This window comes from Gymnoscopelus microlampas, assembly GCF_963454915.1.
Source record: "Gymnoscopelus microlampas genome assembly, chromosome: 13".
NCBI classification, from domain to species: Eukaryota; Metazoa; Chordata; class Actinopteri; order Myctophiformes; family Myctophidae; genus Gymnoscopelus; species Gymnoscopelus microlampas.
This window is the reverse complement of record NC_139950.1, coordinates 40,345,878-40,368,076: the sequence shown is the minus strand read 5'-3', so window position 1 is coordinate 40,368,076 and position 22,199 is coordinate 40,345,878. Positions and strand designations below refer to the sequence as shown.

Below are 22,199 nucleotides of genomic sequence, written 5' to 3'. Positions count from 1 at the left end.
CTCCCTCTCGAACCCTTGGGCTGAGACTCAAGAAAGGGAGCATATCATCGTCGCTTTCGGGTGGAAACCTTGGATGACCAAAAACGGTTACTTTTCAGGAAATAGAAAAAATAACCTGTGTTCCAATGGCTCCAATGTGGTTATTATTTAGTCAGAAGCTCTTGTTAATACTTTTCACTGGTTAAATATTCATAATACCCACAGACAGATTTAACCACTTTCAAACCGGCGTCCCTATTTGGGCAATGGGGACATCTTAATAGGTGGAAATGTTACTTTATCTTTTCTTTTTTTCTCCATTTTTCTTTTTTATATTAGTGAAGATACTTCTTTTTGCTGCTTGTGTGTGACACTGTCATACGACAAAGTATAAAAGAGGGCATTACTTACAAAACTGAGTTGAAAAGTTGAAATACGGAGATACAAGGTTTCAGCCCCTAGAAACGCCAATATGCATATTAATAATAATAAAAAGATTACAGGAGCTCCTCCGTTCATTTAGCCCCAAATGAAACCTAATCCTCTCAGAGACAAAGGCTCATGTACCGCCGAGTGGCTTGTTCAGATGGAGCAGGAAAAAGAGACCGAGCTCTGATTTCCATATGAATGAACATTTTCCCCCATGCTTGATGGCTGCATCAGAAAGATTAAAGCCTTCTAAGAAACCAGACACGGAAAAGCTGATTACCATTTTATTTTTTGAACCAATGTGACCATTAATTCATAAAGACCTGAAGCCGATTCTACAAAATGTCAAACAGTTTTCTAAAAAGCATATGTTTCTATATCAGTGGTACTCAAACTTTTTGTCAAGGACCCCCAAAATGATATGTATTTGGCCGCGGACCCCCATCTCAAATATATTTTGTTCCAGGGACCCCCAGAAGCAAAGATTGGAGTTAAAAATGTTTGCTTTAAAAGATCTGCACTCATTTCTCATTGCAATATTTCAAAAATAGCAGATCTACAAGCTCGTAGTGCGGCACTCGGTGCCGCGCTATGAGCTTGTATATCTGCTATTTTTGAATAGCCAAAGTCTAAAGTAATGCTTTTTTACCTTAAATCCAAAAATGACACAGATGCGTTCCAGGTCTTAATGGGTTAATGCATGCCATGGACAAATTGCATACAAAAAATAAGCATAAACATAATTGCGCCGATGACAAAATATGTGTCTGTCTTCCTGAACATACCAAACAGTGTGTATGTGTTTGGGAGGGAATATTGAAAATGTCCAGTCATTATGACAGAGGAACCTTTTTTCCACCATTACCCCCAAAAAGCCTCAAAGTAATTTGCCAGAATCCATTTTGATGCCGTCTGTTCCTATTTGCCAGCCTCCAAAGCACATAATGCCTCGCAGGCCTGCTGCAAGTCATTATCACTTGCCTATTCACATAGTGAAAGCTCAGCCCAAATAGCCTCTTAACATCCTCATAAATGCCACTCTTAAACATAGCTTGGTGAAACAGAACAGCGGACAGTAAAAAGAATGGATATATAAATATATAAAAATAATAAGAATCTGCCTTGCGCCTCAGCAGCAGCCAAACCACTCTCCACCCTCCACCCCGGGTTTTAATCAGAGCTGGTTAAACAAACATGGTACAGAGGCAGCTTTGAGCCTGTAAGGCCTGCCTGCATGCCCACTCGCCCCTGGGCAACAGGGTTGCACTTTACCCAGCGTTCTCTGGGCTACCACACAATGCAAGGATGGGGCTTCTGGGACAAAATCTTGCTGCATGCCAGCCTCTGGATCGTATCCACTGATGCCAATCATGTTTAAATGCTAGATGGTGGAATAAACAACCAGGGAAAACACATCACAGGAAGAAGTCCTTCGGAGGTTTTGATGATGATTCATCATTTATTGCAAATGAACGCTCACACGCTGTGCCGTTCACACGTCGCCTCGTAAGACGGAGATCAAGTGACAAAACATGGGGTTTGTCAATGTTTTCCTGATTGATGGAAACCATATGAGAAGTGAACATGACTTCAACCAAACAAATATCAACTAAGTGACAAAGCAGGCTTATGAATGAACTGAAAGCACAAGCGACTGAGAACAATACAATGCCATCCTTAAGTCTTGATTTATACCTCGTCGTACGAGAGCATAAATTAAATCGTTATTCTGCAGTGTATTCTTGACAAGAGTCATTCATACATGGCTTGCCTTCTGCATAGACCGGGGCGTTTTGGGGGCCAAATGCGGCCCCCAAAGAGGTCCAATGCGGCCCCCAACATAGTTTTCAGAAAAGTAAAAACATACTACCTTTCATGACTCCGCTGCGGCCCCCTCCATTAGCATTGTTTGTGAGACAAAAAAAAAAAAAAAAAAAAAAGGAAAGACCAACCTTGATTTCTAATAAAATCACCCTCTTAGGTATAATGTGAAAGTACATTTGCATTAGGCGCGTTCAGATGGGAGATATTGGACAATTCTCATTTTACGTCCTTAAAAGAAAGAATGCACCGCATACAGTGAAGCACACTCAGAATTTAATGGTCATATTAGGGCCACAGAGCAGCTGCAATTACCCCAAACTATCAAGCCAAGGGTTTAATTGTCAGAGGCAGTGGTTAGGGCACTCTCCCTGATCGGCGTCTTGCTGGGTTTATGGTGTGAAAAGTGGATTTATGTCTGCGCTGAGAAATGACGGCTCACTTTTTTCCAAGTTAGAGCTTCCATGGCAATCACAGTAGGTCTCAAGGCAAGGGGCACAAATAGGGAAAAAGATTGTCAAAAATCCCCTCCCATTGCAACTTCAGAGAAACTCACACACACACACACACACACACACACACACACACACACACACACACACACACACACACACACACACACACACACACACACACACAGTACACAAACAAGCATGGAAGCATTTACACTCAAACTTACCTACACACGTGCGCCGCGGCCGCGTGCGTACACACGCACACGTACACACACACGCACAGTCGCACACACACGCACACACACACAGACTAAGCAACCAGGAGGGTGATTATTACACAAGGTGCCAGCAGCATACTTGGGCTGAGCTGGTTACCTTCGAAGGCCCGCGCTGCATCGACCAGGTGAGACCAGTCCAGGCCCGAGGCAGTGTCTGGGAGGGGCATGAGGCCCGGGTCGCTGAACTTGGACCTGTCCGCCAAGGAGCCGTCAGAGAACCAGAACTCATCTGCAGAGACACCAGGCAACTCACATCAGTGGCCAGGCTCGTCCTGAGTTATATAAGGGCCAGCCATGAGCCAACTCGCATCAAAGCAAGCAAGAAGAAGGGACTGGGACAGAAATGGAGGGTCGCAGAAGGGACATATGGGAGAAAAAGGGGGGATTCAAAGTGACCTTGGATCTCACCACGTCTCAGTGCCACCAAATCATGAGCGTGATGTCTAATCCAAGTCGATCTGTGCACATGAAAGTGTGCCTGACCCTGAGCCCATGACCAGTAAAGCAGCTCACTTGAAAAATCTTATCAAATGCCTCTTGGATAATTCAAAGATTAATCAGAATGGACCTAGAGAGGACATCGTTGAAAAGACTGCAAACAACTCAATAATGTCTAAGAGGTAGAAGAAGTGTATTTATAAATACCTGCTAGACTCACAATGTCACCTTCCCAACACCAAGCATACCTTTCACAAGGCGCTGTCTAAGGGGCGATAAATGACTCGTCTGAGTGAATGTCTTCATGTTTCAATCAATGCGGCACTTTGCCACTCTCTCTCTCTCTCTCTCTCTCTCTCTCTCTCTCACTCTCTCTCTCCCACACTCTCGCTCTCTCGCTCTTACTGCTATAAGACAAGGTGTGCAATAAACAAGCTCTCGTTTCACATAGAGGTATTTAGAAAAACATGTCTGGAGAGGTAGAGAGAGTGAGAGGAAAAAGGAGAGAGAGAGAGAGAGAGAGGAGGGCTGGAGGTGATGCTGGCACTCTTCTTTCAATTTAACCAACGTCTTGGAGCATGAGTGATTCACTGTTTACCAAATTGGACTGGTTCAGTGCGACAGGGCCTGTATTCACAGCTAACCTTCAAAACAATCAAGGAATCCATCAAGTTTGACAGCTTGAAGAGGCTAAAGACTGGAAAATATCTTCCCAAAAGCCATTTTCTGTCTAACAACACCGACCGGCCAGGGATGAGCGAGGAATGGTGGCATGCCAATGAAGGGACAGGGAGGGGAGGGGGGAGGGGAGGTAGGCGGGTGGGCAGGGTTCTGATGAGTGAACGGGGACATTATGTATGACAGACAATATATGACAGCGCTGATAGAGAAATAAGCGTATTCACGTCACAGATCGAAAACGAACTGTATACTCAGTCCTCCTCTCGTCCTCACACCTACAGCAGTGCAGTCAGGACACATCACGTTTTCTCGTCTCCAGCATTCCGTTATTCAGCGGATGGCAGCAGAGAGAGAGGGGGGGTTGGTGTGTGCGAGCCGGCCGTGACAGGTGTCTGCTTAATGCAAGCGGAGTGGCAGCCGTGGCAAGTGGCGTGCTACCGCACCCAGTTCCAATTAAGTTGACTATATCGGGGAGTGCCACTGAAGTGTGCGCCAGTTGTGCTAATGATGTCAGTATGACACAAGTGGCTCTTCAAACAAGTATCTATATCCTGGCTCTTATCACTGCTGCCAGGGGAGTGGAGTGATAATCCAAGAACAACATGCAGAGAGATTCCACATCAGCTCCCCCTCGTCTCTGGGCTGCACTCAAATGGCAAGTTATATTTGATAGCAGCAGTCTTTATAAACGAGACAGATTCTTGCAGCAAACACCGGTGTACTGTCTACTGCAGGGGTCTTCAACGTTTTCAGGCCAGGGACCCCCTAGCTGAGAGAGAGATGAAGCAGGGACCCCCTACTCTATATTGTATAAAATTGTGTTTCAGATTCAACTTTTTTTGTTTACTTGGTCTGCTCTTTTTTTCCCTCTACACCAAACACCTCTTTGCCAAAAAATAGCCGATCTACAAGCTCACAACGCCTCGCAGCGCGAGGCGTTGTGAGCTTGTAGATCTGCTATTTTTTGGCTAAACTTCTCCTCAGAAAAGGGATGCTAGGGTTCAAGAGGTTAAGGTAAAAAGAAAAATCATATCAGGCAAAGTTTTGGCGGACCCCCTGTGACTCTGAGGACCCCCTAGGGGTCCCGGACCCCCTGTTGAAGACCCCTGGTCTACTGCCATACGTATCTTTTAAATGTGACCGTGGTCCTGAATGCAACTGCGTTCGGTGTTTCTGGTATTCACCGGGCCCAGTGCGTGCTCCGCTGTAAAATCCAGAGTGTAAAAAGGGATCTCTTTTTTTTTTACCCTCAAGAGTTCAAATGACACTGTGGATTAGTCATTATAATCCACAGTACGCTGATCATTAGGGTACTCACTCCTCAGGTTGGAGGCAGCTCCCTGGTTGTGGACGATGCGTGGCGGTAGCGTGCTGTGGTATGGTGGCGTGGTGCTGAACAGGATGTCGTTGGGCACGGCCTGGTCCAGCATGGAGCTGTGCGAGCTGGCGTAGGACGAGCCCTTGCGGTTGCTGCTGCACACGCTCTCGTCCGACAGCGTCCGGTAGAGGGAGCGCCGTGGCGACAGGGTTCCTGCCGTCTGTGTCTGAGGCGAAGGGACAGAGAGACGGAGAGAGAGAGAGACGGAGACATTTAATGTAAAAAATGTTGACTGACGTTTGCTACATTGATGCCAATAAATTGTGCTGATTTGAATTTGAGAGACAGAGTGCGAAAACGAGACGAATATAAACAAGACGGGGTCTAATCACGGCGTGGCTCCCATGTGGATCTCGGAGTTAATGTGGTCAGAGTATGTAGTCATCGTCTACAAGTCAGTCGTCTATGATGTATAGATATGACATAATGACTCCATGTTTGGGAGAGGTTTCAGCCCGATCTTATCCTCATTGACTTCCATCAATTACGAAATTAAAGTTCATATTACAAAAGATATCACACAAAATACAGGGAGTGTGGCGCTGATTGGTCCAGCAGTTTGTGATTTTAGCCTTGTTCCTCGATAAGAGGAGACAATCTCAAGCTTATTTTACTGCCCTATGGCATCCCTTTTATTGACCCAGGAGGGAGGTCTCGCCCTCTCGAAATGGGTCGGCAGGAGGGGTGAAAACAGCATGTTAGTGAACGGAGCCCAATGACCTCCCCCACCCCCCCCCCACGCTAGCCTACCACCTCCTGTCTGCACCTTTCCTTTTTTATTCCCCTTCCCTCGGTGCAGCAGGTTTATATACGAGCAGTCAGCCGGGCGGGGCAGGAGGCGACGCGGGGGGAGAATGATCAGGAACCAATTACAGCCTCTGCTCTCAGGAACATGCAGATGGAAGCTGAAGGTGTCTGACAGAGAGCTAAGAGATCCAGGAGACGGGGTACTACGGACATGGAGGGGAAGGGGGAGATACCGTGCAGCTGGGGACTTAAAGCCCGCCTGTGGCTGAGATGCAGGGAGGCTAAAGGATGCAACTGGCATTCTTCTAGACAGATGATACGCTTTTTAAACGATAAACTAGTGTAGGGCTGCAACTATCAATGTTTTTCTTGGTGATTGTTCTATCGATTATTTATATTTATATTTCCAAAAATTGTAATAATCGAGAAACTCGCAATGAATCATGGAAAATCGATTAGTCTCATTAACCACTTTAACGACTACAAGCTCACAACTCAAAGCATCTTGACAAGTTATGACCTTGTAGTTAGGCTATTTCTGCTATTTTTTTAAAAAGCTTTTGTTGCACCCCTAGTAGCGTGTGTATATGGATGCACTTGATTTGAATACTTAGTAATGCAAGCGCATACACACACACACACACACACACACACACACACCCACCCACCCACCCACCCACCCACCCACCCACACACACACACACACACACACACACACACACACACACACACACACACACAGTATATATATATACTAGAGTTTCGGGGGGCTACGCCCCCCTCAACCCCAGCCGCGCACGGGGCCCAGCCGTGTGTATATTGGGGGACCCAAATCGCCGGAGTGAAACTGTGGAAATTTTTTTTTGAAAAAGGAAAAAATTTGAAGAAATAATATTTGTTATGTTTCAGGGGGTCCACAGGGGGTCCGCGGACCCCCTGATGGTCCACTGACCCCCTGTGGAGTGTTGGGACGCGCGGGGACACCCCTGGAACATTGCGGACCATTTCGGTGTTTTTTTTTTTTTCATGAAGGTGGTTGCTTGTTTCTGGCGCAGGCTGTGCAAACCTGGCAACCCAGCGCATGCTGCCGCACGTTTAAGTGGCGTAGCGTCATGAGGGTCAGTGAAGACCCTGTAGTGCGGATGATATGTGGCATAGAGGGGCAGATTGTAAATCCACAGAGGAAACATCCGTGGGCTACCATTGGTTCAGCGATGTGTGCGGTCGCCCTGCGGCCCCTCCTCCTCCACCAATGTGCAGTATTGAGAGCCCTGACGTCACAACAATTGGAGCGATGGGCACTGCACTGTGGTTGGTTAGGGTACACCTAGGGCCCAGGTAGAACCCAGTTAAAGCCTGCATGGGCAAACCCAGTTAGGACCCGCCTTGGTCCCACATAAACATGGCTAGTTGGGGCCCACCTAAGGGCCAGGTAGAAGCTACTTATAGCCTGCATGGGCATCGCAGTTGGGACTGAAGTGGATGCCGCTGACATTGCTGACATGGGGTCCATATGGTTTAGCCCACCTTGAAACCATATGGGAACTACGCTGGCATGCTGGCTGTAATGCAAACGCTGCATCATACCTGCAGTGTGTAGTTTGATGTTGTGTGTGTAGCAGATATACCTGCAGTGTGTAGATCAATGTCCATAGGAAAGTCAATGCCCAGCAGTGTTTTTTTTACCCAGCAGAGTTTCTAGTGTCTCTGTGCCTCTCTGGAAGAGGTTGCACATGAACTCTGCAGCCGCACTGAGGCGCTCCAACACAAACACTCTGACATTAAGCTGCTTCACACAACAAACATCAGCACCACGCTGCTGTTTGTCCAAAAGACACAATATCTGCTCTCCCACCAACGTCATGTGTTCATTTATCGACAGCCGTACAGACTCCTTTTGACACATTTTACGTCGTTTATCCAGCTCTCACTGACTGTCCACATCGGGCTGTTATTTTGCTGCGATCAAGTCAACGATGTGAGAGATTAGCTATCACAGACGGACGGACAGGGGGTGAAACATAGTGTTGCGCCATGCCTTTCGGCCTGGCGGAGACAATAAAAAACCGAAAGTAAAGGAAATGGCCATTTCTGCAACAGAAGTAGTCAATAAACTATGCTATGAAAACATGGGCCACATTGGCAAAGAATGTAAGAAAGAGGCAATCATGTAGAAAATAGCCGATCTCCAAGCTTACAAAGCCTCTGAACGTGAGGCGTTTCGAGCTTGTAGATCGGCTATTTTCACAATATTTACTTGTGGAACGGAGTCAAACAGAATGGGGGGGTCCCAGATCAAGTACGTGTATTTGGGGGGGGGGGGGGGGGGGGGGCGGCGTGAAAGGGTTGATAAACACTGCTGTAATCGGAGCGAAATTATCTGAAATTACTACATGACCATAATGCAGCCTAACATCTGTTGCACGGGGCGGTCCTGCCATTACGTTAGTTACTGTAGTTGCTGTGGAGCGACATAGTTCTCCAGAAGACACACACAAACATACACCATCTACAATGGACGAACTGAGCAGCAATATAGACATTCACCACACGAACGTGCATTGTTGACAAAGTGATTGCACAGCCGCTGCAGGCATGACAACCAGGTTAGCGTTAGCGACATGGCAGCTATAACAGCGCCCTGTCCGTCGTGCTGCAACTGCCTGTGATGGCTACAGCAGTAACAGCAAGCTGTCTGCGATGCCATTGTCTGGAGACTGCTCTTAGCGTGACACGACCAATGAGAGTGAGCGCTGTAGTTGTTGCTAAGATACGGTGGCGTCTCTGCCCCATAGCTTGTAGATCTCTCACACATGATTGGCGTAGGCTGCGTTGCCAGGTCTGACTTTGTGTCTAAGCAATGGTCGGCTGATTTTGGCGCGCCTTTGGGCTCGTTTGCATTGTGCGCACGGCAGCGCTTGTTTAGCGTACGTCAGCGCGACGTGGCAACGGACGTGGCAACGTGAAAGGTGATTGGCTGGTGAAAAGAAACACCCGACGTTACACCAGAAATGGTGCCTGGAGAAAATGGTGACCAAAAAAAAAGTTTGGAAAAAAAGGAAAAAACCCCCGCAGCGGCTGCGTGCAGTTGTGGTGATGAGGTCGTGCGCACGGTAAACGGTACGAAGCTGCCTCCCCTTCCGTTTTGTCCGACATTTGGTGAGTAGAATTAATTATGTTGCGCGGTGGAAAAGGTGTATTGAGCAGTGAGATGTCCCCTACGCGAGGCGTAAATTCAGCGCGGCCGGCGTGGCGAGTCAGTTGGCGACATGTGGTCTGGCGGTGCGTTGTTTAGTCGATAACAGAGCTGTGGGGTGTGGACACCGAGGGTGCGGAAGTTGGTCGCCATTTATATAGTTAGATACAGTATACAATAAAGGCATGCCATAGGGCAGTAAAATAAACTTGAGAATGCCTCCTCTTATCGAGGAACTGTCAGGAGAGATAATATGGTGGATCTCCAGGATGTGTCCATAGAATGCTGACTATAAATACATCCACAATCCTGGCAAGCAGCTAAGTCTGCTAGAGTCTGTCTTTTCTTGTGAGCCCACGTGTGACAGAGCACGGACAAAGACCAAATGCACACGGTCCAGTGGAGCAGTGGCTATAGCCTACAGGTGATTCCCCTTGCATCGCATCGCCAGGATTCACATGAATCGCGTGTCTGTGAGCGTAGGCCGCTGCTGTCAAGCTCTCTGTTGACTCTCTATAATAGGATCCTTGTCTTGAAAGAATCTCTGTCACAGAACAAACCTTTTAGAGGGCGTGTGTAATGCAATGTGGAGGTCAAAGGGGAGGCAAAGGCCAGGAAAGAACATTAAACAAGACCTCACTGCCCCGGGGAGAAGTACCAAATGGTGTTCTGTATTGGCCAATAATGCAGAGACAGAAACTACAGTATACTATACATGATAGGAATGGAGTGATACTGGAGTAATATCACCACAGCGGCCATAGTTTTGACAGAGGATCCGTTGTTCAGAAAAACACACACAACCACAGAGTTCTCTCCCTCCCATAGTCGTCCCTCTTGCTTACATAAATATTGCACGGATGACATCAATAGTGGCCACAAATGATACGCCACACAGTTGGCCAGATTAGCTTTTGGCTCACCAGCTGTAACCAACAGCTAGACTGGTATCCCAACACAAGCCAACACCCAGCCCTCGCATTTCAAGGACCAGATAAACCCCCACAAATCCTACGGTATTTACAAACAGCAACATAAGGGGTTTTCACGGGGGATTTCGACTTAAAAAGGTCATTGCAAGTTTCCACCCTTAATGTTTAGGCCCCACTATGGTTTTCTCTCATCGAAACATAAAAAACATTTAAAAAAAACTCTACGACAAAATAGTACGCAGATTTGGTGTTCCCGAACACAAAGTCACGGTAAATAAAGCCAATGGTAATAGGTAGGGTTGTCCGATATTGGCTTTTTTACCGATAACCGATATACCGATATTGTCCAACTCTTAATTACCGATACCGATATCAACCGATACCGATATATGCGGGGATTATTGTGATTAGGGTAAGCTCAAATTTCATATCACACACACCATATACAGTAAGAACTCCTGTAACTTATTTATAAAGCAAAAAAAAAAAAAAAAAAAATTTTTTTTTTCAAAAACCGATACCGATATTTTCCCGATATCAATTTTTATGCTAATATCGGCCGATAATATCGGGAGGCCGATAAAATCGGACATCCCTAGTAATAGGGCTTCATGTTTTTCAGAGGCCATACTCTATTTATTACATGTAGAAGATCACACTTGGCACCCCGCGCATTTCACACAGGGTTGACTGAACCCGCTGTGTGCTTTCCGCATGAAATATTGCACTAATAAAAAGCCGCGCCGCGGTCTGTGCTGGGCTTTCATATACGAGGTGTGTCTAAATCTGTCTCAATCCACCTCAGCTACAGCACCGCTTCTCAACCTGACACGGGCTGTTATTCGTTCTGATGTTATTGTACGTCAAAGTACCCGATCGGGTTCAGATTCCAGATACACAGGCATGACTTGTAAGAATTCTTGGCATTGCTGCTTTGCTTTGAAGAGCAACAACAAGCGGGTGGGTAAGCTTTGACGTGCGCGGCTCCAGAGGATGTGTTCCACCAGTTCATGCCTTTTTTTTTATTGTATTTATTTTTTTCCTTCCTCCTTTCCCACAGGAAGGTTTAAAAAAGGGGGGAATGTTGCGGGAGAATACACTGTGAGCAGCCTTTCCTTTTTACGTCAACCCGCACAATAGCCTGCCTGTCTGTGGAAGCAAAGCGTCCCCACGGACTGCTGGGCTGGCAAGGAAAATCTCCCCCCCCCCACCCCCCCGCACCTGCTCGCCCATACAGAACAGTGGCATCGCTTGAAGACACGCGCGTTAACCTTTGCAGCATTCTCTGCATGGCTGATCACATAGTACCTGAACCAAGGCAGGCTATATTGAATCAAAAAATAAAAAATAAGAGTACATTTAAAAAAATGAAACATTTATTTTTCTAACTGACATTGTATTTACAGCGTTTGCTTGCTGTGGCAGTCGATTATTAAAAACACAGGTCGCTGCAGCTCCCAAGAAAAGAACAGCACAGTACGTGTTCATTGGGATCAGATGTGAGGAGGAGGAGTCTGGCTCCGTGCCCGCTCACATGCATCTCTCTCCCAGATCACTTTTCCACACACACTACAATATATCCCACTGAAAGAGACAGGGGGAACGAGATTACAGCAAAGGCCACGGTGCTCCTTATATTCAACAGGCAGCAGCACTATGTCCCATTGCACGTGCTGATTACAGACATTTTCTTCTCTGTGGGAAACGCAGAATGGAGTGGAATGGGGAGGGGAGGAGGAATATCACAGCTCGGGACCCGGTACACCTGCTTTCAGTTTAGCGCGGGGCGCTGACGTGCCTGTTCTCTCGTAAACACTGGAGTTGCGGTGGGGCCCAGTGAATGCAACCCGACAACAACAAAAACAACGAAAGTCCCTCTTATCTGAGAAGCCAGGAGCTGTGGTTATATCGCTGTCTCTCTCTCCTCCTGGGGGGGGGGGGGGGGCAACTAATAATGCATTTGTATTAGAATTGAGCGGCATCCAACAAATATCCTATTTGTATGTCTCCAGGGCCCTTTCCTGGTGGATAATGGATGGTGGTGGTGGGGGGGTTGAGGGGGTACAGGATGGGGGACAGCGGGTTTCAAGATGCAATTAATAGAATCCGCAAGACCCAGAGACATCAAACATGGGCGCACTCTCTGTGACTTCCTGCCTTTTAATCCATGACATCCCGACCGAGCAAACCCGGGCCCCATAATAAATTAGATTACGAAAACAGTCTGTGCCCTTCCTGTGGAGGGGGAGAGAGAGGGAGAGAGATAGAGAGAGAGAGGGAGAGAGAGAAGGCTGTTGACGGCGGAGCTGTGCGCGCGGGGTTGAGCCGATAGGCAGCAGATGTTTGTCCTGCACTTATTTGGTTTGCTATCGAGAGGTGATCTACTCTGGTCTCGGCCAGCTCTCTATCTCTCTCCTGTCTGATATAGTCGGCAGGGTGGAACAGCCTCGAGACACAGATTTCATCCTGACCTGCCTTGTGCCTATAGATCCTTGTCCTTACTCTGTATTCATTGTGTTACCGCGACTCATTGCATCATCTTGTTAACCACTTATGCCGTCCAGTACATACGTCATCGTATGGCGAATAGTGAAAAAAGCGTCTCTGTGCGCGCGCGCGTGTGTGTGTTTGTTGTCAGGGACGTGCACAGATAGACTCTAGGTGGTGCTAGAGCACCTGCCCTTTGCCCTCTTGATAGGAAGTGCCCTTTTGATTTTTTTAAAAAAAAAAACGTTTTTTTTTTCAGTTTACAGCAGGGGTCTTCAACAGGGGGTCCGGGACCCCTAGGGGGTCCTCAGAGTTACTACAGGGGGTCCGCCAATTCTTTATGTGATATGATTTTTCTTTTTACCATAACCACTCGAAACCTAGCATCCCTTTTCTGAGGAGAACTTTAGCCAAAAATAGCAGATCTACAAGCCCACAACGCCTCGCGCTGCGAGGCGTTGTGGGCTTGTAGATCGGCTATTTTTGGCAAAGAGGTATAGGTGCAGAGGGAAAAAAGAGCAGACCAAGTCAACAAAAAAAAGTATAATTTACTTGAGCACCTTCCCCTCAAAATGTCTGTGCACGCCACTGTATGTTGTGGCCATGCATACGGTACTGTACATACATATGTGTGTGTGGTGAACGGGTGACAGTGTCTCACCTTCCTCCTCTTGTCCTCTCCCGGGGGGCTGTCTGGCAGCATCATTTTAAGGTACTCTTCCTTGGACAGGCCCTGTAGTGCCTCGCCCTCCCGCTCTGCAGCTTGCAGCCGACAGGCGGCCTCCTGCGCGTACAGCTGCCTGTAGAGGACAAACAGAGAACAGAGCTCGTCAAACGAGAGGCTCCGGCAAAGCTCCGTTCTGCCGGGGAAGCTCTCTCACAGGCTGACACGGGCTTGGGGTCAAAGGTAGGCCCAGCGGTCCGGAAAATAATGTCAGCAGCGTCAATCAGGGGGGGCTTTCGCCGATGCTTCTCCCTGCCCCTCATGCTCAGGATACACAAGTGAAGTTAGGGATTGACAGATTTGCGGGTGGAGGGGGGTTAAGGGAAAAAGGCAGCCAAGTTCTGTTGAGAGGTAGAGAGGAAGGAAAGGAGGTTTCGAGTGAAGCGGATTGAAGACACGTGGGAGAGTCTGTCGTGGACTCCGGAGCGGTGCTCACGCAGGTAGCAGACAGTAAAACACATGCAGGAGGAGCCGTTAGGACAGGAGACGGACCCAGGAGAGAGGTGTCATGGCCAAGACAGGAGAGAAGTGAGGAGAGTACAAGATGAGTACAGTGCGGGTTTCACCTGTAGAGTCAAGGAAGGGGAGCAGCAGGGCAGGGACACAATATATACCTGGCGTGTTTATGAGGATACGAGACCCTTGCCTGCTTGAAGTGAGCAGCCTGCGCGTGCTGAGTTCTGTTGGCAGGGTGTTAGATGGCCGGGGGGGGATTTGCTCGACAACTAGACAGCGTGGCAGCCTGGTTATGTGATGCGATTTCATAGCCTCATCCTGTCTCCCACGGCTGGCACCATGGCAACCAAACCCTGAATGCATAAACCTTGCGATATAATGGTTATGGGAGATATGCTAGTAGGCTACATAGACAGTGGGACAGCCTTGTTATGATGCTAGCTACAGTAGGGATGCTATACAAACCACATGTGGCTTAACTTCAATTGAGTTATGCCCTATATACTTTGTCGTAGGACTAATAGCAAAAAAAAAACGCTGGTGTCCTCTCTAAAGTAGCCTGACAGCGTGGCGCGGGTTCGAGTCCCGATCCCGACGGCCTTTGCAGGATGTCACCCCCCATCTCTCTCCCCATTTCTTGTCGGCCTACTATCCTATCATATCAATAAAGGCACAAATGAATTTAAAAAAAGTAAGTCGTTTTTGAAAAATGATGCCTATACAATACCCAAAATAGGACGCCAGGTTGAGGGTGGTTAACCACACCAAACCCATGTGTAAATGACCATACCCCCCCCCCCCTGAAAAACATAGTGTCTGTTGTTGCTAACTTCCACATATGAGTGCCAGAATCATTCTGACTGATGACGGCCGGGGTCAGAAGCAATGGGGCTTATCTTGAAGGCAGCCACCAGAAACGTCTAGATACTGTAGTTTGTCAGTGCAGTCTCCTGACTTCCATGTACTCGTGGTACCTGTGATAAGGCTGCATGGTGAGCCCTGCCCTCGCTCTCTAGCTGTGTGCGTGTGACTGTGTACTGGGATTGGGGAGTTGACAGGAAAAGGCACACTGAGGCCAAGGTGATGTGAACAGGGTTAGTATAAGTAGCAGGAGGATTCTGCGGGAGATACAGCAGGAATGTCACAACCACCTGATGCACAGCAACCCACGCCCAGCATGCCACACCGCATGGCCACGGTCCAGCACTCATGACACCGCCATGACAGTGGAGCGGGGCTGTGGCGTGGGAGGGAGGTCAGTGATGGGGGCAGGGAGGGTCAATCCAAAGCTGGGAGGGGGGGGGGGGTGTGGGGTGTACGTTGGGTGGGTGGGTGGGTGGGTGGGGGGGTTCACAGGGTTGTCTGGACTGTGTACCTGGAACGCTCAGACAGCGTTTTGAGGAGGAAGGCTAACAAGCTCTCCGCTCCTCTGGAGCAAGAAGCAGCAGGAAGAAGAAAGCGAGAGAGAAACAGGCGTTAGCGTTAGCGTTAGCATCGCGTCGCAGCTAGCATCACACGCACACAGTAGAGCAAAGCATCCAACAAACAAGGAAAGTTTTTAGAATGAGAGTACGGGAGGAAGAAACGCTCATTATATTAGAACAATATCAGTGAGTGATATTAGGCCATTTATCATGAGACATTGTTTCGTAAAGATGAAATAAAAACCATAGGCATACATAAACAAACACAGGGGAGGGTAAACTCAATTACGGTGCTTTTTCATAACACTGCGGAAGATGACTACAGTGCATGCTATCAATCACAGAGCCCTTAAGTGGCAAATTTCACAGCCTAAATCTGATTACTCTGAAGCCATAGCAGCGAAGGGGGGGTGGGGGGGGGTTGTCTTTGAAAGCCTCCCATATCTCTCTCCTCTCGCACACAAACAAACAAACAAACAAACAAACAAACATATACAGTACACAGACATTCACACAGGTACAATTCACTCACACCATCTAAAGCCGCATTTCAATTTTTGCCATGAATGGGCCCTCTGTGCTCTACACTACAGCGCCGCCATTTAATCACCAAACAGACACGTTCACTCTTCACAGTTAATATATAGACTGTGAGACTATACACTTTCCCCTGGCTGAGGCACAGGCAGCACACATTTGTCTTCCTTTGTAGCATTTTCAAGGAGGATATATTCCACGGCGGGCATCCTCTGTGTGTGTGTGTGTGTGTGTGTGTGTGTGTGTGTGTGTGTGTGTGTGTGTGTGTGTGTGTGTGTGTGTGTGTGTGTGTGTGTGTGTGTGTGTGTGTGTGTGTGTGCACAGTAAAATCCTGAATGTTAATTTAACTCTGAGAGAGTATAAATGTAACCATTTGGTTACATTTACACTCTCTCAGAGTTACAAATGGATACATTTAACATTGAGGATTTTACTGTGTGTGTGTGTGTGTGTGTGTGTGTGTGTTTGTGTGTTTGTGTGTGTGTTCCTGGCCGCTGTCCCAGTGGAGATGCTGACGCAGCCCATCGTCAGTGTGCCAGTCTGCAGGGACCTGGCATCACGACGCTGATCAATAATCACAAGTGACACGTGCCAAGTGTATTATGTCTGCGGCTTCATCGAGCTTATTTATTTGGTGGCTGTCGGCTACGATCAAGGCCAGTTCTGTGCACACTGGGTGGGCTGAAGATGCTGCCTGCTATCGAAGCGGTTCTGGCTCCTACTACTCTGGGAAGCAGCTTAGTTTTATTCTGCTTCAAATAGCCGATCGGCAAGCTCACATGCGACGCGTTGTGGGCTTGTAGATCGGCTGTTTTCGGCACGCAACACACGGTCACGACTCTTTTCTTTTCTGGCCCCACAGTGGTGGAATGAACTTCCCACTGATGTTAGGACAGCAGAGTCACTGCCCATATTTCGCCGCAGGCTGAAAACCCACCTCTTCAGGAAACACTACCCGTCCTCTCTGCCTGGCCTACTTGTTGTTAACTAGTTGTACGAACTCTTGTTTTCTATTGTTGTATTGTTTATTGGATCTTGTTTAGTCGATACACTTATTTGTTTTAGCTCATGCTCATTTGATTTTGCTATTTTGTCTCATCTGTTTAGGGAAATAGGTAGCTGATATATTGCACTTTTACCTTAGCGCTAGGTATACTCTTGGTTGCTTGTTTTTGCAGAAAATGCACTGAAGACTTCTGGTGATTAGTAGTTTTCGTTCCCTACCTATGTTGAATACACTTATTGTAAGTCGCTTTGGATAAAAGCGTCTGCTAAATGACTGTAATGTAAATGTAATGCAACGCATCGCACGACGAAGTATATCAGGATTAAGAGCGCTTCAGTGAGAATACATAAACAATAAGACTAATCCATCTTGGAATGAGGACGTGAACTAGATTTGACAGTTAGTCCTCAACGCTTTTGTGATTTAAGAGCACACCCTGCAATATTTTCATGCATACATCGCACACACCCACACGCACACGCGCACGCACACACGCACGCGCACACATTCACATGCGCACACTCACCCACACTCTGAAATGTTGGAAGGTTCCTCAATGCAATGGCCACCATCATCATCATCATCATCATCAGTCTTCTTCATGCCCAATGGGTGCTCCATGGGTGTGCCAGACTGTGGGCGTGTCTGTCCACAGGCCTCTGAGCTAGGCCCCGCCCCTTCCCCCGGCCCTGGCCCCGGCCCCGCCCCCGAGCTGCTGGTTTGTGGGATGGTGTACGCCTTGGAGGAGTCGGTGGACATACAGTATCTGGCGCCCCGCGCCAGGGGACTACCCGAGTGGTGCGAGCCACTGGTCGGAGAGCACAAAATAAAAGCAACATGTAACACAAAGAATGACCAAAGTAAAAACAGACAAACAAGCAGATGAATGGGCAACATAATGAACAAATGCAAGTACTCTATTAGACTGTGAGGGCGTTTTGGGTTTGGGATTGTTGAGACTGAGGCTGAGGTGATTTGGCTCTGACGGTATAGAAACCTATCCTATATGTCACTCAAGGGTCCTTCTGGGCGATCCACATGGTCACGACTTTTTTCTGTTCTGGCCCCACAGTGGTGGAATGGACTTCCCACTGATGTCAGGACAGCAGAGTCACTGCCCATCTTTTGCCGCAGGCTGAAAACCCACCTCTTCAGGAAACACTACCCTTCCTCTTTGCCTGGCCTACTTGTTGTTAACTAGTTGTACGAATGCTTGTTTTATTGTTGTATTGTTTATTGGATCTTGTTTAGTCGATACAATTATTTGTTTTAAGCTCCTGCTCATTTGATTTAGCTATTTTGTCTCATCTGTTTAAGGAAATAGGTAGCTGATATATTGCACTTTTACCTTAGCGCTAGGTATACTCTTGGTTGCTTGTTTTTGCAGAAAATGCACTTAAAACCTCTGGTGATTAGTAGTTTTCGTTCCCTACCTATGTTGAATGCACTTATTGTAAGTCGCTTTGGATAAAAGCGTCTGCTAAATGACTGTAATGTAATGTAATGTAGCGTATCGTCCACACACACACACACACACACACACACACACACACACACACACACACACACACACACACACACACACACACACACACACACACACACACACACACACACACACACCAGAGATACTGTATATGTAGTGATGTACAGTTTCTGACTTTAGCTCGACTTTGACTTGAATGCTACTATAGCAACTTAATTTAACCCCTTCAATCCGGGAACCACTTTAACCATATTTTATACTTTGGCTATAAAAAGATCTACAAGCTCATAGCGTGGCACTCGGTGCCGCACTATGAGCTTGTATATCTGCTATTTTTGAATAGCCAAATAAATCTAAATATTACACAGATGCGTTCCCGGTCTTGGGTGGGTTAAATCAGTGGTAGCAAACCTTTTGCATGCTATTAATGGACATACATATTCTGGTCTTTGTTTTCTCTCTTTCTTTGTGAAGAGGATAGGGTCATTGGCAGACAGTACACTACACTGTTTTGAACATAATGAAAGTGGTAGCATGAAGCATATTCGCCCATTATTCACCACCAACAACATGTAAGGTATGTGAGCCTATCTAGTAAATCAGTCCAAGAGCGCTCAGCCCTGTTTTTCTTCTAGTTTTCTTGCGTTGATCGTTTCATCTAATGGAAGTACTCTAGGACCGCCGACCGGGTCTCATCTCACTTTCTTCTGATCTGCTCTGTCTTTCATCTGCTTTCATCTCTCATCTCGCTGCCACGAAGAGGAATCACCTGTTAACAGCTCAACTTAACCTCTTAAGCCCTATTCTATATTTTGTTGTACGACGGTGTCACGCGAAAATACCAAATATAGCTGATCTACTTAACCACTTAAAAGGGATAGTTCACCCCAAAATGACTTTTTTCTCTATCGATTAGTCACCCCATGGAGACTTGAATTATTATGGATATTTTTTAAGCCTAAGCCAATAATTTGATGACCGGCAGCGGTTCCGGTAGGAGACACAAGGAGTCTCCTTTGTGTCTCCTACCGGAACCGCTGCCTATCCGCCCGCTGGTCATCAAATTATAATTGTTATTCTTTCTTTTTTTGGTGAACTATCCCTTTAAGCTCTGTTTCATCATACTTCCATCGTATGAGGGGTGTTGCACAAAAATAGCTAAAACAGCCAATCTATGAATATCTTTGAAAACTTTGGATCAACTGCAAGGGGGGAACAACAGACCCCCAAATTGGATCATGCTAAAAATTCAAACCTCAACCATCTGAACTCCTTCCTTCTACGCTCAAACTGTGTGGGGGTTAGATCATTGCTTCTCAAAGTGGGGTCCGGGGACCCCCAGCGGTCCTTGTGGGGGTACCAGGGGGTCCCCAGCAAAATTAATAATATAGTTTCACAATCATGTTAACCACTTTAACCATATTTTATACTTTGGCTATTCAAAAATAACAGATATATACAAGCTCATAGTGCGGCACCGAGTGCAGCGCTATGAGCTTGTAGATCTGCTATTTTTGAAAAATCTTGACGATTTTGTGCAAATCTTTGAATATATATTTTCAAAGCAAACATTTTTAACTCAAATCTTAGCTTCTGGGGGGGGGGGGGGTACCTGGAACTAAATATTTTGAGATGTGGGGGTCCGCGGCCAAATACATTATCTATTCGGGGGTCCCTGACATGAAAAAGTTTGAGAACCACTGGGCTAGATAACCTTCGTCAAAGAAAGAAAAGAAAGAAAAGAAAACATCCTCAGATGGATCTTAGCTTGAAGCACAGAATCCGCTACATCCATATTCATGCCCATCTGGCCCATGTGCCCTAAAAAAAACATGTGTTCCAACTGTTTGACTGTTTCTTCAGATGACACTGAAGTGTCATAGGCTCCTACTGTATGTCAGAAGTGAACAGTAGAATGGGAGGTGGTGATGACAAGGATGATTTGCTTTCCTTTGATATGATATCATGGACTGGACAGGTTTAGAGTGTGGGGTCCTTTTTGTTTTGCTTTGAGGCAGGCACGTTGATGTCCATATAAGACAATCCTTGACCGACAGATTTTTTGGCAGTGTCAGATTTTTTGGCAACACACACTTTGGCAACACACACACACACACACACACACACACACACACACACACACACACACACACACACACACACACACACACACACAGCCATGCACGCACGCAAGCACGCACGCACGCACGCACGCACACACACACACACACACACACACACACACACACACACACACACACACACACACACACACACACACACACACACACACACACACACACACACACACGCACACACACAGGTCAGTGATCTGAACAGATTGCGGGGTAACATAATCCTACGTGGGATGAACGAACAAGACGTCCATTTTATTTTAAAGACAGACTGTGTGGAAGCTCCACGGCCAACCCGCTCTGAAGCCCCACCTCCCTCCCAGCTGGACCCCAGACTGGTGGCGGGATGGGGGGGGGCGCCACCATGTCACTCCAGCCCGACCAGTACCCTGCTTATCAGCTCTGGCACAGTGGGACAGAGCAGCCTGCAGGTCACTGGAGAGGGAGTACAGCTGGGCGATAAGGTCAGGTAACAGCTACTGACTGTCCCTGTGTGTGTGTGTGTGTGTGTGTGTGTGTGTGTGTGTGTGTGGGTCACCCCACCCAGGTGGTCTGTGCATATGTCTACTATGTCTATAGACTCAGTGGATTGTATATACCACGAGAGAGAAAATGCAATTTCCCCCTGGCGGACGTATCAATGACCTGGCACACAAACACACTGTTATCTTCCGATTGCCAAGAATGACGTAAAACATATAGGACATACATTGTTGACATTAACCAGCCTGTGTCTTAGTTAAAGGTCACATCTCGGGATCCTCTGCATGCTACGGTATATGCAGTGGACATTTGAAGCTAAATCGGTCGAACGTAGCCATTCGAACGCCACCCTTCAGGGTTGAAAAGGTTACACACACAGATGAAAATCATAGTTTCTAACATAGTCATAAAAAAACATCCATGTCTACTGTACCGTACCTGGAATGGGAGGAGATCTCGCTCAGGTCGCCGATGCTGCCCTCGGTCACGTGACCGGCCATGATGGCCGAGGCGTAGCCCTGCGGCAGGTACAGTTTCCCGTGGTCCTCCTCCGACGCCCCGCCGCCGTCGTCGTGGTGCTCCCCCGACGATGCCCAGGGATGACCCCCCTGCTCCCCCGCCCTGCCTCCTTGCAGCATCACGCGGGCCCCCGCGGGCCCCACACAGGGGTTGGTGTCGATGCCGCTGTCCGTGGAGGCCCCTTTGATGTAGGTGAGGCCCAGCATCTCGGGGTCCATCAAGTCCCCGGAGCCAAAGTGCTTATCGTCGCTGTTGCTGGAGGCGTTGCTTGAGAGGGTGTTGCTACTCGAGTGGCTGGAGTTCTTATCTCCTGTCTGGTAGAGAGAGGGAAAGAAAGAGAGAGAGGGAGAGTTTGGTAAACCCCCCAGTAGACCTTGGTTGAACAGCACTTGCTTGTTATATCTTTCCTTGAGTAGCCCGTCTGGGGCGAGGTCTATCCTATCCAGACACATCAGATGTTTATTCAGAACCTTATTAGCTGGCACTCAGGTGATATCTATTTTTCTTGTTGTCCACACATGCAATTAGTGAAACACTAATTGGGTTGTACACCTACTTGCCTAATCGTTTTTGGAAATTGTTGTACTGTCAAATTGTTATCTTTTTAA

At 47.4% G+C, this 22,199-nt stretch overlaps 1 protein-coding gene across 1 annotated transcript in view; it reads right to left on the bottom strand.

Annotated features, from left to right (window-relative positions):
* LOC311059253 (signal-induced proliferation-associated 1-like protein 2) overlaps nt 1–22,199 on the bottom strand; it is a 120,443-nt gene that overhangs the window by 5,551 nt on the left and 92,693 nt on the right. The window contains 5 exon segments of the mRNA XM_084076994.1: nt 3,060–3,191; nt 5,400–5,625; nt 13,483–13,621; nt 17,495–17,776; nt 21,511–21,905. Coding sequence (XP_083933120.1) covers nt 3,060–3,191; nt 5,400–5,625; nt 13,483–13,621; nt 17,495–17,776; nt 21,511–21,905 — 1,174 coding nt within the window.